Here is a 14,953-nt window from a genome sequence, read left to right as displayed (position 1 = left end):
CAAAACCGAGCTAACGGTATTAATAAGTATATTCAACCCGTATTAATACCGTATTACCGTAAATCCTCGGTTCGACCTTCCTCGGACGCCCGTTATTGTGCGGCGATCTTGAAATAAGTTTCTAAATACCTGCAAGCGATATAATTAGCATTAAATATTTTTACCGATCGTCGCACCGCATCGCCTCGCGGCTTAACCTTAACCTTAAATTCTCTCCATCCGAGCTCATTGTCGCCTCTCGACTTCACGCTCCTTTATGGTGAGGGGCATCTGACATCGAGTTCATACTCGCGCCTACTACATAAACATCCCGAACTTTTCTACCATGGCTTTGGAATTATCAAAATCCGGTGCTTTGGCCCGGCGTTCAAATGACACAGAGCTGATGCCTCCGCCACCTAAACGCATAAAGCGACCAAAGAACGTCATTGATGAAGAATCATACACCGATGCGATATCCGAGATTATCGCCCGCGACTTCTTCCCCGGCCTGGTCGAAACAGAGATCCAGCAAGAGTATTTGGATGCGCAAGAATCTGGTGATAAAGCATGGATTGCCAGCGCCAGTCGCCGACTGTCCCATGTTATGACACCAGGTCGGAGGGGGAGGCGAGGAACATCGCTCCAGACCCCGTTGCGTGCTTCCGATACACCCAAAGGGTTTGTGGGGGACACGCCTATGTCTGTGGCGTCGGATATGACGACTTCAACGCAGGCGGGGACAGCAGTGGAGGTGAACACAAATATGAGTTTGGACAAGTTTCAAGCATTGTACACGAGCGAGGATAATGAGAGCTTCTACAAGCTCTTGGATAAGCAGAACCAGAAACGGGCAGAGAAGTACGCCTGGATGTGGACGGAGAATAACAAGCTTCCATCAAAGATGATGCTCAAACAGAAGGAGGTCGAAGTCAAGCTTTTGCAATCGAGAAGCTCCTTAGAAGACGATGGTGGCGAGAGGAATAGGCTTGCAATTCGGGATGTGGCAGAGAAACCTGCTCGCCCTGATGCTTGGAAGTCGAAACCGAACAACGGACTGATGTTCGCACCGGACAGTGTGGAGGATTCAGTGGAGACTATATCTCAAAAGGCCCAAAATGAATCTAGGGCAGCCCCGAAGAGCGTGGCATATGCCAATACCCGCATGCCAACGGAAGCAGTTGTTCGCGAAAACTCGAATATCCCTTCTTCACCATCCCTTTCCGCAATCAAGGACGCTATAGCTGGACGACGTCGCGCCTCAGACTTAGAATCGGGTTACAATGGAAGTGAGACACCCCGAGTCAATGGGTATGCTTTTGTGGATGATGAACCCGAGGAAGAATCATATGCACCTGCTCCAATAATCAATCTTGGGAAAGGGGATAAAGTCAAAAATCCTTTCGTTATCACCGAGCAGAGCAAGAGGGAAGATTTGCACCATCGAATGGTAGATATCAATGCCAGCAAGAAACGAGCATCTTCGAAGTATGGGATGACAGGGAAGGTTGATATGACGCCTGTGCCGAAGTTTCCCAGCAGTCCAAGGGTCAACTCGGGGCAACTAACTCCTGCGGCTCAGCGTCTTTGGAGCAGGGTGGGGAGTTCCGGTAGACACGGATCATCAGATGCATTTGGGATTAAGACGCCTGGCACAGTAAAAGCCAAATCTGGATTGAGAGCTGGGTGGACGGCGTCTGGAAAAAGATCATAGGTTTCTCAAATTATCATGGAGTCAGAAGGGATTAGAGTGGCAGGGAAAGGCGCTAGGAATACCCATTTGAGATACTTGCTGCATTACATCTGTCAAAGCCCCTCGGTAGGATTCAGGGGTAGAAATAATAATAAAATAATAAAAAGATAAATTATCAACGTGATCATTCAGTGGCATTCACATAAGTAGTCCCGTGCTTTTTAGGCTTTTGCTTGTACAGGCGGCTCAGCCTCCACTGCATAGGATACAGCCATTGGCTGCACCTCCTCCGCCCACAGCTTTCCAACTTCGCATTTATATTAGCAAGCGCGTCACTTTCCTTCGACCTATCTATACATCTTTATTTCATCACGAAATCCGCAGGCAGTGTCGAGCAGCAATGTCTCCTACTCTTACCTCTGGAGAAGGCAACCAGCAGCTCTGCAAAACCACAAATGTGACCCTTCTCAACGATTTCTATACAGATTACCCCCAGGCCCATGTCGAGAAACCTTTAGTCGAATTTTCCCTTTTCCCCAGTCTCCCACATGAGATTTGCTCGGCGATTTGGAAGTGTAATTTGCGTCGTCACCGCCTGATTAGTATCCAAGTTACCGATGAAGATGATACTGCTTGCCCATCAGGACCTTCCTCTTCGCTACCATATACAGACACAAACGGGCTAGGAAATATAATTAGTAAGAGAAACTATCGATTATCAGTCACTTCGAATCATCGACTTAGCCCATTACTACAAGTATGCCATGGGTCGAGACGAGCTGCTTTGGAGTTCTACAGGTTACACATCCCTTACGACTTGAAGGCTCATGGTGAACAACACTGTTTGTACTTGAACCCGGAGTTCGACTTTCTGCACATCAAACAACGAGGTGCTCCAGAATTGTTTGTGGATTTATTACATGATGCTAAGGCATATGATCCATTAGGGGCAGGGTTACTAAATGTAGGCATCGGCGAGATTCATCCCGAGGACCTTCAGCTGCCAATGAGTACGGAAAAAAGTCGTCATGTTGACTGCCTAACTAATTCATTTTAGACCCTGCAACACTGGCTCCTCTTGCACTCTCAACATTCACAGCAGCGCTAAATAGCCTAGAGAGGGTTTTCTTTCACCATGTTGTACATTATGAGACTAGGCAAATGTTCAACTCCATAGGCATGGAAGAAGTTCGCTACAACCGATCATACCCGTTGAACTCGCAAACAGAAGTATTTGACCTTCTCGATACCGATCCTCGACCTATTACCGCTGATTTGGCCAAAGTCTCTGTTGGCTGGGACCCACGGGAACCACTCTGCTTATGGCAGGAGATGGAGAGCAAGTTTCAAATCCGTCGCTCACACCCCGTTGAATATCAATTTCTAATAACTGCTTCATCCCACCGTCATGACGATGATAGCAACGTTTTGACTCGAGGTGACGCGGGGAGATTCTTGCAATATGAAGAAGCGAAGTGGAATAAACCTTGGGAGGAAGGGGAACTCTTCCAACGCCTAGGATATATAAACCCAAACACGCCTGAGATAATAAAGCAAGCCTCGATGCCAGTATTTGGATTCTGGCTGTTTCATGTAGACGCGTTTGGAGACATCCCAAAGGGACAGTTGAGGATTGGTAGGAATGGTAGGGCCCAGTGGGAGATGAAAATGGTGAAAGATCTGACGAAACACAGCCCACAGCTTGGTGTATTTCGTCTACCACACGATTAAAATGTCATTCTTAGATTTTGATATTTCATTATTGCTTCAAATATGTATGGCTACGAACACCTACAACGCCTCTGGTCGTTTGTGTGCAACTATATCTGATCTCGTTTTCCGCTTTTTGTGCAGGGCGTTTAAGATTCGGATTTCAAGAAAGATGTCCGCCAGTAATGTATGTCGCCCGTCACTGTATCATTACAATATAAACAGACTTAACCTTACTCCAGAATATCGATACCAGCTTGTAGAAATTCAACAGGATCGATATCAAATGTGACATTCTACTTCAGCTTTTCGAGAATCTATTAACAATGTTCATTCATAGAGCGCCAGCAGCGTAGTGTGGCGTCTCGAGATCTAAGGCTTAAAACGACAAGCAATTGATCCAACTTTCAGTAACTTGAATCCAATAACCTTCATTTGTTATCACATACTACAGAAAGCTGTTACTCAATTCTGAATTCTGCAATACCAAACTACGGCTTGAACAGTTGGGAGTGTTTTATTTAGTCCCTTTTTTACAACACCAATGCCTTTTGCTTTGATTCCCCTATTCATTGATTTGAGCCATGACATAAAATCACCATATTTGCTTTGTTTCCTCAATACTTGCTAAAACGTGCTTATTGCCAACCTATCTCATCTTTTTAGCTCCCTTCAAAAAGCACTTTTCAGAAAACAATATACTATGTTACTTCTAGTCTGCTTACTGCACATGTATATTGCCCGGCACTCATCTTTCCTGGCTTTCTCTTCAAAATTGTATGTGCTAGTTTGATAAGATTCTTTATAGTTACTACTTGTGTCTGTAATAACTGAAATGTTTCGTTGAGGGATGTGATCAAATCTTACCAATGACTACATTTGACTTTAACTGTTTTCTGGCAAGGCATTGAGAGTATTGTTGAAATACTGGTAACCATATTCTGGTAACCCAGCATATCCTGGTAATCTAGTAGTCTTATGGACTGCTAACGCATCACTAATACCGGTAACGTATTGGTAACATACTGGTATTGTACTGGTAACCTAGGTAGTACTAGGGCCGTAGGGCCAAGGTATATAAGGGGTAATATGTTCCACACATCACTTTCCTTAAGACATCATAAAAAACAATAGGAACTCGTTATACACGACTTGTTGCAACAACCTGTGATAATACCTATACCCCAACATCCCTAGGCGCTAATGACTATCTTGGAAGTTGGAATGGTCTCCACACTGGAGTTGTCTCACAAATGATTTGTACTGCGGCCATAGCCTTCGACTTTGAACGATTGTTTCTTTCAATTACTGCAAACTACTCCATCGTCCATTCGGGATGGATCAAACCCCTGCCATACAAATGCCTGTTCTTCGACAGATATTCAGTTTTTTTAGACCTTGGTTCGGGCGGTATCGTGCTCAAGGCAAAGCCATCACGTTTGATTTGGACTCACCCATCAAGAAACTTCCAGCTGAACTCATACTCCTTATAGTAAAATATCTGCCCGTGGCATCAGGCGCAAGTTTAAGCTTAACATGTCATTGCTTTCACTTATGCCTCAGAGAGAGGTGTCTAGAGTCTCTCAAGAAGGCTGGATATTCGACCATGGACGAATTTCTTCATTTCCTGGAACGAGACCTACCAACCCACATCGTCTGTCCACATTGCGTCCAACTTCATTCGATGTCCTTCGCCAAAAACTATCACCTACTATCGCAAACGGAATCCAGATCCAGTCGACCTTGGTTGGCATGCTGGCACGCGGACTTGAAAAGCGAACTTCAAAGAGGAACATACGCCGAGTTCTCATCGACCATTTTCCGCATGGCAATGAAAGCTTACAGACAATCCCATGAAACAACACAGCTTCTAAGTCTACTTAGCTGTGGAACCAAGAGGCTCTTCGGTCCGGGGTTTGTAGAACAACGTACAGCTGCAGCTCGGATTCAGGAGGGTTCGCTCCTATTGCGCGAGCAAAGAGTAGTCATGGTCCCATCCTCTCAAGAGATTCCTCTATCGTGGTATAGCCGCGGCGGTATCATCATTTGCCCTCATATCTGGTTCCCAATAATGACAAGTTTGCACCAGTATGGTATCCAGATCCCGCGCGCGACTGAGATCGAAGGATACGAGAATAGACAAGGTCTCATATATTGTGATCATTGTTACACCGAGTTCCGAGTTGATTTCAAGAGCTACGGCAAGGCGGGCAATGCAATGTTTGTGACAAAATGGATGGATCTTGGAGAGGGGCGAGATTTGAGAGATCACAAGTTCAGAAGTCGATTTAGCAGTGTTGAGGAGACATCGTGGACCAAAGTTGCTTTTCGGCGAGGCTCAATTTGTGCTTCCTTTGAGCAGAAGCTCGAGTCAACTTTCAAGTTCGACTCGCTCTTATCCCAACAGGACGAGGAGAATTTGTGCACGCAAAGCCCTTGGCCGTTGCCGGAAGGTATAAAGGTTTCACTCATTGGGATTGAACCACTGTACGTGGTGAAGCATGGGAGGTTCTTTTTTTCGCGACAATGCACGATATCATGAGAGCTGCTTCTGCTTCAGAAACAACATTCCGCAACACTCTGCCCTGCTCCTTCCTCATATTGTGATGTTGGGCGCTACCCAATCTGGCGTGCGTCCCGTTCTCTTCTTCCCTTCTTCCCTTGCTCTCTTTCTCCTTCTTTCTCCTTTCTTCTGTACTCGTAACCATGTTTTCGTACATGGATCTTTGCATTTTTGCATTTGCCATTATTGGCCTCGTACGCACCCTCGTCTGGATTTGGTCCAACAGCTGGCTTGGTAAGCGTATCCGCCCCCCTCCACCTCCTCCTCCTCCAGTCTTGGCCGAGATAAAGGTAGTCCTGGAGGCTATCCTACGGAGGATGGACGAGATCATCACAGAAGATAGGCACCAGCGTGCCAATCCTCCTGAAATGGAGGTCGTAGCAACGCTACGACCTCGTTACAGGACCCGGGCTAATAGTGCTGCAGAAGGGTCCCGGGAGCCGACCCTGTAAAGGGCTCCCGGCCTTGACGACTGAAGATTCATTGAAGATTCACGAGAGGTCGGCCGGCGAAGTCGAACTCTCACCTGTCCGTGGTGCCGGCTACGAACCTTCAGCTGCGTCTGGAGAGCCGACGGGAGTCGCACTATACAGGCTTGTTGTTCCCTCTCAACCTAGATCTTTCGAGCGTTGATGATACTAGGATACCGTGTTTTGCCGAGAGAGTCTGCCTTTTGCCGAGAGAGTCTGTCTTGTCAAGAGTAGAGTACGCTCGTGTCTACGTGGACAACAAGGCATATCCCCAATACATGTCTTTCTTTCGGTGCCTTCCTGACTTTCAACAAGGACTTGAATGTCAGCATCCTCTGCCATCTGCAGTTCCTCATCTACACCATGCAGGCTTTCGCACACTTGATACGCCCTGCTGTCGTCGGTCCACATACACTGCGTACATCGAATAGGCTGTGAAGAGAAAGGTATGGGAAGATGTAGGAGAGCTGATCACTTGGGCGGAATCAGCACTCGGGCAAAATGACACTGTACAGTTGGAGCAAGCCCTTTCTGGCCCTGGCATGATGGAGATCATTGAACGGTATATATACACCAGCCCTTTCACTCTTCTCCAAAGCTCGCGCTCGCGGTGAGAGATTCATACCTACCTTACCTTACCTTACCTTAGGTACCTAGTACCTTACGGAGTAATGGTTGGCCTCGCTTAGGTAAGGGTCGTCACGTGACGAACCAACTGTGCCGAGGCACGAGGTTGACGTTCGCCGCCGACCGCTTCGGGAACTTTCCCCATCTCCCCCTCACATGCCCATTTATATTTCTCTGGAGATGGCGATCCAGCACTGCCATTGGTTCCATTCAGCTTGGCCAGTCTCGTCATTATTTCATGATTTTATACATGTATCTTTCTCTACATCTCTCTCTTTCTCTCCTTGCATCTTTATGTTTTCTTCTGGGCACCAAGTGAACGCTCTCCTATGTTCTCAGTATCCATTTCCCCGGGAAAGGTTCTTTGCTGAACACTCAGATGGCGCTGTGCTCAACGAGTTCCAACCCCTTCAATGAGTTCAGAAAGCAACTACAGACAGATCGAAGCTTGCAAGGTGATAGACTGGCCTTCAACAAGAATGGAGCTGGGCATCGAGGATTTAGGACTGCCGTAGGCCAGGACAATAACCCAGTACGAATGTTGCTTTTCTATGGTACAGAAGGCATCCACCTGACACTAAGCAGACAAATGAGTTTGCATGGTTTAACAGCTCGCCCATAAATCTTCCAATCTCGAATGGTGACGTCTGGCAACAGCGACCAAAATTGGAAGAACAGCTCACGCCGCAACCGATAGTCCCCCAGGGCCCAGATGGACCAGCATGGACATTAGAATTCAATAACGGAGACTTTGGAATGAACCAAACTCCTATGATGCAACGTCAGCAACATCGGCTAGCTGACCACAATGTCCATCGTCCAGACTCAAGGTGGCCTTCAAGTGTTAAACACACGAGCGGACAGAGCAATTCCAAGCCTTATAGGCTCTACGAAAAGGGATATGCTTACCTTGCGACCACGAAGTCGCCGAGGCTTCAACCAAACTTTGAAATCAGAATGGACCCCCGTCTGATAACACCACCAGATCAAACACAGTTTCCTTCTACCGACCTAGAGAAGACATTTGAAGATGTTGATTGGGATACCTTGTTTTCGTCCGTAGATTCGGAGACGCAAGCGGTAGGAGTGCATACAAGCCTGCCAAATGCACTGATGGAAGAAAACAGCGTGGAATTGGACACACTAGTCAACGACGAGATCAAGTGTCCCAGCGGTCACTGTCTTCCGGCTCAGGAGATTGATTTTATATTTCAAGATGGGAATGTCTTTCAAAAGAGCCCTAGTGCTTTCGAAGAGGGTATGGAGATTGTACGTAGCGGTGGCAAACTCTCCCTCGCTGCTCTTGCTTTCGAATCAGCCTGCCAGACAAACCCGATGCATTTCGAAGCCTGGAGAATGCTTGGTTGTGTACTTTCAGAGTGCGAGAGGGAACCAGCAGCTATTCAAGCATTCAAGGAGGCACTCAAGCTCGAGCCTAAAAATATTGATATCATGATGAGACTTGCTGTGTCTTACACAAATGAGGGAACCTATAATTTGGCTTTCCAGTGCCTGGAAGAATGGCTAAGAATGAAATATCCTCAGATCCCTATTCCCGAAATCGACTCACAAACCGCCGTCCCCAGTCGTTCACAATTACTTGATCGAATCAAAGAACCGTTCATTCAAGCTGCACGACTTTCTATGGCAGAGGAAAATGTGGACCCGGACGTTCAGATCGGCCTGGGAGTGCTCATGTTCTCCACAGAGCTTTATCAAATGGCAGCAGATTGCTTCTTCGCTGCCATTGAGTCTACTGTGCCTGGGACGATTAATTATCAGTCCCAGCTTCACCTCCTTTGGAATCGCTATGGAGCTTGTTTGGGGAATATCAGGCAGAACGAAAGCGCGGCTATTCAGGCGTACGAAATGGCATTAGCTATCAAGCCAAATTATGTAAAGGCACGGTATAACCTAGGCGTGCTTTATTACAATATGAACGAGCCCTTGATGGGGGTTAGGAACATCTTGGAAGCTCTCCTCGTATACAGAAATCCTACAGCAGAAGAAAGAACTGGAGGGTTGGAGGAGATGGCCTGCAAAAACGAGGAAACGAGCATATACGAGGTGTTGAGAAGGTGCTGTTACTCATTGCGCCGGTGGGATTTAGCAGAATCAGTGGGGCCTGGCATGGATGTGCAGATGTTTAAAGCAAAGTTGGATATTTGAGTTCTGGTGAGCCGGAAAAGGGAGGGCGCAAATCAAGGCCACAATTTAGGAGCCGGAATCAGTGCATGTCTAAGCAGGCAGAGAGGTTTGGGGTAAATAGGCCATCGAAGGACAATCATTCTTCTAAGATTCCAAGTGCATCTCCTGTCACCTCTTATATAAGGTACAGAGAAAGGTACATAAATAAATACATAAATAAATACATAATTACGGCGATTTAGGTAGACCCTTACATAAATACATACCTAATGCGCCGTTTGTACCTGACGTATTTGTGCAAGGCTCTATGCGCGTCTGTGCCAACCATGACTGATCAAGCTCGCCCCCCGATAAAAAAGGCACGAGGCACAACCTCGGACCTGACAACCACTTCTTCTTCACCTCAAGATGCCTCGATGACCTGTCGCGACGCTTTGCGATCTTCGAGTCCTAATCATGGCTGGCAAGAGGCTCTTGGATTTAGCAGCGCTCTTCAATGCGTCCCGGGGCGTTGCGCAGAAGCACATTGCGCTGAGGTCAAGGCAGTTGGATGTCTATAACAGGACATCAACCCTAGCCCGCGCAGTACGGAACCAGACAGACAGAGTCACTGAGACTGCAAAAGCCGCATCATTCCTTGTCTCGCGCCTCAACGAGGATGCACCAGCCTGGACGTCGGAAAGCCCCGAAGACAAACCTTCACAACAATCGAACGATGCAACAGGAGCCAAGAGCCCCTCCCCGGCACCGAAGCCGAAGACTGGGCCAGAGCAAGAACCTTCCCACGGGGGCCCGAAAGGACATACACTTTCTGCCGATGCCGCAAGGACGATACAGCGGCAATCCGAACTCCAAATACCATCCAAAACTGCAGACGCGGTCGGTGATCCAGTCGTTGATCCATTGGAGGAAGGACATGACAAAGAAAGCTTCTATCACAGATCTGGGCACACTTCACCTGCTCTATCGTCTTTGCCCCGAGTTAAAATACCGAAACACGTCTCAAACGCCCAGGGAAGCAGTGTAGAATTTCCAGATGGGCAGATTAATTCCGATTCATTCTATAATGCTGGAGAGAGGAAGGGTCAGGTGTCATCTGTAGCGGCAGAACCTGAGGAAGAACCGATCCCAGAGGGCATCGATACAAATCTTTTTCATAGCGCACGAGTTGCCAAGTTACTGGGCGGACAGACCATAGGTGGTGGGAGAAAGAGTGGCTTAGAGATGAACCGTCCAAAGAACACGCCTGTGGAGCATACGAAACCAAGGGCTGATAAAGATCAAGATATATTCAGTGACCCTGATTCATCGCAGAAGAAGCCTACAAGTTCCGAGACTATTGCTGAACCTCGAATCGATTCCTCGGGAAGTTCTGATGGCGCAAATGAAGATATTGAGAAGCTTGCTCAGAAAGTACAAGTAGGCGCTTCTTGAACCGTAAGCCACCGCTTGATACTGGTTACTAACAGTAATTCAGATTGAAGGGGACAGACAATCCCAACCACTCCCCTATGAGCTACGAGAGTCTAAAGTTCCGTCGTCAAGGTTGAGCAGATTATGGAACTATGGCGGGTTGGCTGCTGGTATGTTCGGTGGAGTAATCAGCGAAGGTGTCCGCCGTGTTAGTGGCAGTGGCGGAGAGGGTTCTTACATACTCAGCGCGAGTAACATGGACCGACTTGTGTCAAAACTGTCCCGTATGAGAGGCGCAGCTTTGAAGTTGGGTCAGATGATAAGCTTTCAAGATTCTAAGATGCTTCCTGCTCCCATTCAGGAAGTATTGCAGCGGGTTCAAGATCGTGCGGACTATATGCCTGCGTCACAGCGGAATAAAGTTCTTGCCTCAAATCTTGGACCTGACTGGCGCGAGCTATTTGATACTTTCGACGAGAAGCCATTAGCTGCTGCATCTATTGGGCAAGTTCATAGAGCTACGTTGAAATCGACCGGAGCTCGAGTGGCTGTGAAGGTCCAGTATCCTGGTGTAGCGGACTCCATCGACTCGGACCTGAATAACTTGGCTATTCTTCTCACTGCTTCACGCCTCTTGCCCAAGGGCTTGTTTCTAGACAAGACTATTGCCAATGCTCGGACTGAATTGGCCTGGGAATGCGATTACATTCGGGAAGCGGAATGTGGACGTCGCTTCCAGGAGCTCCTTGCTGATGAGCCAGATGTCTTCGTTGTGCCCAAAATCTACCCTGAGGCATCGGGGAAGGAGGTTCTAACGATGGAGTTCATGGATGGTGTTGGTGTGACTAGGGTTCAGAATTTCACGCAGGAGCAAAAGGACTGGATTGGCACACAAATTCTCCGCCTCTGCCTCCGCGAAATTACGGAATTCAAGTACATGCAGACGGATCCCAACTGGACCAACTTTCTGTATAATGCCGCGACCAATAAGCTCGAGCTTCTAGATTTTGGGGCATCTAGGGAGTATCCTGATGACTTTATGGCAACATACTCCAAGCTACTAGTAGCGGCTTCCAGGTCTGACAGGGAGACTGTCAAAGATTTATCTCTTGAACTCGGGTATCTGACAGGGCTCGAGTCCAAAACGATGCTTGATGCACATATTTCGTCAGTGCTTACTCTCGCGGAGCCCTTCTTGGATTCGTCGCCGGAGGTGTATGATTTCAGCGATCAGACTATTACCGAGAGGGTCAAGGCATTGATTCCGGTGATGATCAGGGAGAGATTGTCGCCGCCGCCAGAGGAGACATATAGCTTGCATAGGAAATTGAGTGGAGCATTCTTGCTCTGTGCAAGGCTCGGAAGTCGTGTAAGATGTCGGGAGCTATTTCAGAATAGCATGGCAAAGGCTGGTTTGCTCTAGATGTAAAACAACTGTACTTCATATGTATATTAACCGCTTCACCTGTTCGAATGAGAACAGAATGTATCATGAATCACGGGTTGGAACCAAACGGAACCAAACGTTACGTCAGTGAGGCGATTTGCGCCTTGCGATTCACAGCCCAAAGCCTTAAGCAGCAGGATTGATCATGTTGCAATTGTGTGTAGCATTATCATTCGATGCCTCGCCTGGAGAATGGCAACTTCTTCTTTTCCTTCGCTTCCACCTTCTTCCTTCTTCGCTCAATAACACGGTCGAGCTGCTTGCCCTTGAGATTCCCGTACTGCTCTAGCAGCACACGCTTCTTCTGTTCGGATTTCTTCAGGTAGAAAGGCTTCTTGCCCTGCTTGACAAGCTCTTTCTCCTCCTTCCTATGTCTGTCCAGAATCTCCTTCTCCTTATCCTTGCGCATCTGTGCCTTCTTCCTCGACTCCATCGACATCAGGGCCCGTTTCAGCTTTTCCTTGGCCTCCTCATCCTTAGTCGTCCTGATGGCATTTTTCAGCTCCTTCATCTCATCCTCGCGGTAATCGTCGAGGAAAGAATATGCCTTCCTGATCTTCGACTCATCTATGGGGCCCGACAAGGGCTCGAATCTCGGGTCTCGATAATTGCGTTTTATGACGGGCACGACCTCCCGCTTTCGGGATACTGCCTTCTTGCTTGACATTTCCGTGGGCGCATGTTTGCTCGTGCGGTTGAAGTCTCGATGGTCTTTCTTGCCAGCTTTCCGCTCCACAGCCTCCTTGCCATCCCACGTATCGTCAGCATTCTTCGACTTCGTAGCCTTGTCAGACCGGGACATGGCAGCCTGCGCTTTCGCCAATGCGCCAAATGAAATTGAAGCTGCAGCATCGGGAGATTCTGATTCCGAAGATTCTGACTACAGATGTTGTTAGTTAATCGTTTCGGATCTTGGGTGTCGGGACGCACTGCTTCTTCTTCTTCGTCGTCGTCGTCGGATTGGGACTCGTCTGAGCTTGCCCCCTCCTCCGCTTCGTCCCCATTCAAAGACGGCGCAGAATCTTCATATTCCAGTTCCTCGCTGGATTCCCGCCGTGCCCTAACACGTCTCTGTAGGATATCTTCCTCTAGACTCTTCCGCTTTAGCGAAGACATATTTGCTGGGCTTGGGGGTATAATCTGGGAAAAATCATGCGTTTCCCCAAAACCTGATCTGCACCAAGGGAACATAAAATAAAGCTAAGCTAGATCGGATTTGGTGAAATGCGGGCGGTGAGCCGGAGCGAAATCCAAAAATATCAAAACTCTAGTTTCTCTCTACAGACTAGGTACAGCATACTTGGAATTTGGTGCAATTTTCATTCTTTACTGCTTCATGGAGCCTCTCACTTTCTTATGTACGTCGCACGATTCTGTCGCTACCGCTGGGCTCCTGACGGTGCGTTGAGAGCCGCGAGTTTCGTGGCCGCCTATTCTACAACTATGAATCGGAATCCCTCTCCCGCAAAGAAAATGGAGCTCCGCTCCGCGGCGCAATCTCTTCAACCTCAGCCCAGACGCGACAGGAGACGGCGCAACAGGGGCCAGCAGCGGGAGAGCGAGCCTGTTTCTGATACTTCACCAACCTCCGCGCCTCTATCGCCCAATGCTGACGCTACCATGCAGCGCATAGAAGTCATAGCTCAGTCGCTGGAACAGGTCTCCATCGCCAGAGAGCCATCCGCGTCGGCGACGCCATCTCTCCAACCTGGCCCAGGAACGGGAACCTCGATTGGGTCGCCCCGGCCTCGGCCCAAGAGAGGGAATGGCAAGGACGAGAAAGTCCCGCCCTCGAAAGGATCAGGAGGGATACCCAGCGTATCCGAGGCATATCTCCAAGCCAGCAATGTCGTCTCACAGCCCCTGGGCGAGCCGCAGAATCTCCTCGTGGTCATCGACCTGAATGGCACGCTGGTCTATCGCCCGTCGCGGACCGCTCCCCGGAAGTTCCTCACGCGCCCACACGCGCCGCTCTTCCTCAAGTATTGCCTGGATACCTTCACCGTGGTCATCTGGTCGTCCGCGCGGCCCGAGAACGTCAAGGCCATGTGCGAGGCGATCCTGCCTCCCGCCCTGCGCCGCAGGGTCGTCGCCATCTGGGGTCGAGACAAGTTCAACCTGACACCGGAGGACTATAACCTCCGGGTCCAATGCTACAAGAGATTGGACAAGATCTGGAGCGATCCAGTAATCGCCGCTTCGCACCCTGCCTACCTATCTGGTGGGCGGTGGGACCAGACCAACACCGTCCTCATCGACGACTCGCTGGAGAAGGCACGCTCAGAGCCGCACAACCTCATCGAAGTGCCGGAATGGCTCGGCGACCTCAACGAGGCCGACGAGATCTTGCCTCAGGTCCACGATCACTTGAATTACTTGAGCATGCATTCGAACGTGAGTGCCTGCCTGCGTGCCAACCCTTTCAAGCCACGGATTGGCTATAGGCGTGCAACGGCCGCAGCATCCAGATGATTATCCGTCTTCACACTTCCAAAATCTGCACGTATGCTCTGCTGAGCATGCCTCTGCATTTCAGAGTGCCTTGTCGGGCTAGAATCTTCCGTATCCGGGCTAGCCGTAAGTAACGGGATTCTCACTTTGTGTATCATATCGGCAACTGACAATATACCGGCAGATGAATGACATTCTCTGCCAATGGCACTACCAAGGGTGGCTTACTGCGTTCAGAAATTTCCTACCTCTCAGATACCCCGGGATCATTTGAATATAGTGTGGAGCATTGGTCAGAGAGAATTGCATCCAATGAGGATGACTTTTAAGAATTCTCTACTGTTTGCTTCGCAAATAAACTAGCCCTACTAGCCCTAGAAGCCCTTTTAACGCTTCCATCCTACCGTCATGTCATGATCATTACCCAGCGCTAAACCATTGCAAAGAAAAAC

General features: G+C 48.7%; 8 protein-coding genes across 8 annotated transcripts; 7 read left to right on the top strand and 1 right to left on the bottom strand.

The window, feature by feature from the left end:
* Nucleotides 1-233: 233 nt before the first annotated feature.
* M430DRAFT_36910 (hypothetical protein) lies at nucleotides 234-1,812 on the top strand. Its single transcript, XM_024867017.1, has one exon. The coding sequence runs from the start codon at nucleotides 326-328 to the stop codon at nucleotides 1,691-1,693; it is 1,368 nt and encodes a 455-aa protein (XP_024717827.1). The 5' UTR covers nucleotides 234-325; the 3' UTR covers nucleotides 1,694-1,812.
* Nucleotides 1,813-2,043: 231 nt separating this feature from the next.
* Nucleotides 2,044-3,403, top strand: M430DRAFT_44796 (hypothetical protein; the record flags this gene model as incomplete). The annotated part of the gene is made up of 2 exons (XM_024867721.1): nucleotides 2,044-2,682; nucleotides 2,730-3,403. Exons 1-2 carry the CDS (start codon nucleotides 2,073-2,075, stop codon nucleotides 3,401-3,403), a joined length of 1,284 nt encoding a protein of 427 aa, XP_024717826.1. The 5' UTR covers nucleotides 2,044-2,072.
* Nucleotides 3,404-4,988: 1,585 nt separating this feature from the next.
* Nucleotides 4,989-6,146, top strand: M430DRAFT_44795 (hypothetical protein; the record flags this gene model as incomplete). The annotated part of the gene is made up of 2 exons (XM_024867720.1): nucleotides 4,989-5,869; nucleotides 5,926-6,146. 2 exons carry the CDS (start codon nucleotides 4,989-4,991, stop codon nucleotides 5,987-5,989), a joined length of 945 nt encoding a protein of 314 aa, XP_024717825.1. The 3' UTR covers nucleotides 5,990-6,146.
* On the top strand, nucleotides 6,007-6,490 carry M430DRAFT_177337 (hypothetical protein). Its single transcript, XM_024863728.1, has one exon. The coding sequence runs from the start codon at nucleotides 6,089-6,091 to the stop codon at nucleotides 6,395-6,397; it is 309 nt and encodes a 102-aa protein (XP_024717824.1). The 5' UTR covers nucleotides 6,007-6,088; the 3' UTR covers nucleotides 6,398-6,490.
* A 1,314-nt stretch (nucleotides 6,491-7,804) lies between these two features.
* Nucleotides 7,805-9,390, top strand: M430DRAFT_36909 (hypothetical protein). The gene has a single exon (XM_024867016.1). The coding sequence runs from the start codon at nucleotides 7,814-7,816 to the stop codon at nucleotides 9,209-9,211; it is 1,398 nt and encodes a 465-aa protein (XP_024717823.1). The 5' UTR covers nucleotides 7,805-7,813; the 3' UTR covers nucleotides 9,212-9,390.
* A 189-nt stretch (nucleotides 9,391-9,579) lies between these two features.
* M430DRAFT_145655 (hypothetical protein) lies at nucleotides 9,580-12,122 on the top strand. Its single transcript, XM_024862963.1, has 2 exons — nucleotides 9,580-10,609; nucleotides 10,668-12,122. Exons 1-2 carry the CDS (start codon nucleotides 9,647-9,649, stop codon nucleotides 12,024-12,026), a joined length of 2,322 nt encoding a protein of 773 aa, XP_024717822.1. The 5' UTR covers nucleotides 9,580-9,646; the 3' UTR covers nucleotides 12,027-12,122.
* A 97-nt stretch (nucleotides 12,123-12,219) lies between these two features.
* Nucleotides 12,220-13,166, bottom strand: M430DRAFT_108403 (hypothetical protein; the record flags this gene model as incomplete). The annotated part of the gene is made up of 2 exons (XM_024861210.1): nucleotides 12,220-12,930; nucleotides 12,981-13,166. The coding sequence occupies 2 exons, from the start codon at nucleotides 13,164-13,166 to the stop codon at nucleotides 12,220-12,222; spliced, it is 897 nt and encodes a 298-aa protein (XP_024717821.1).
* Nucleotides 13,167-13,350: 184 nt separating this feature from the next.
* Nucleotides 13,351-14,919, top strand: M430DRAFT_36906 (hypothetical protein). Its single transcript, XM_024867015.1, has 2 exons — nucleotides 13,351-14,627; nucleotides 14,686-14,919. The coding sequence occupies exon 1, from the start codon at nucleotides 13,524-13,526 to the stop codon at nucleotides 14,520-14,522; it is 999 nt and encodes a 332-aa protein (XP_024717820.1). The 5' UTR covers nucleotides 13,351-13,523; the 3' UTR covers nucleotides 14,523-14,627; nucleotides 14,686-14,919.
* Nucleotides 14,920-14,953: the final 34 nt, after the last annotated feature.

This window comes from Amorphotheca resinae (assembly GCF_003019875.1).
Source record: "Amorphotheca resinae ATCC 22711 unplaced genomic scaffold M430scaffold_11, whole genome shotgun sequence".
In the NCBI taxonomy this organism is placed as follows: Eukaryota; Fungi; Ascomycota; class Leotiomycetes; order Helotiales; family Amorphothecaceae; genus Amorphotheca; species Amorphotheca resinae.
This window is presented reverse-complemented; position numbering and strand designations above follow the sequence as displayed.

Coding starts and splice junctions, on each gene's coding strand:
- M430DRAFT_36910 (XM_024867017.1), top strand. CDS start 326: ATGGCTTTGGAATTATCAAAATCCGGTGCTTTGGCCCGGCGTTCAAAT.
- M430DRAFT_177337 (XM_024863728.1), top strand. CDS start 6,089: ATGTTTTCGTACATGGATCTTTGCATTTTTGCATTTGCCATTATTGGC.
- M430DRAFT_36909 (XM_024867016.1), top strand. CDS start 7,814: ATGATGCAACGTCAGCAACATCGGCTAGCTGACCACAATGTCCATCGT.
- M430DRAFT_145655 (XM_024862963.1), top strand. CDS start 9,647: ATGGCTGGCAAGAGGCTCTTGGATTTAGCAGCGCTCTTCAATGCGTCC. Junction 10,610..10,667: donor AGCTTGCTCAGAAAGTACAA/GTAGGCGCTTCT, acceptor ACAGTAATTCAG/ATTGAAGGGGACAGACAATC.
- M430DRAFT_36906 (XM_024867015.1), top strand. CDS start 13,524: ATGGAGCTCCGCTCCGCGGCGCAATCTCTTCAACCTCAGCCCAGACGC.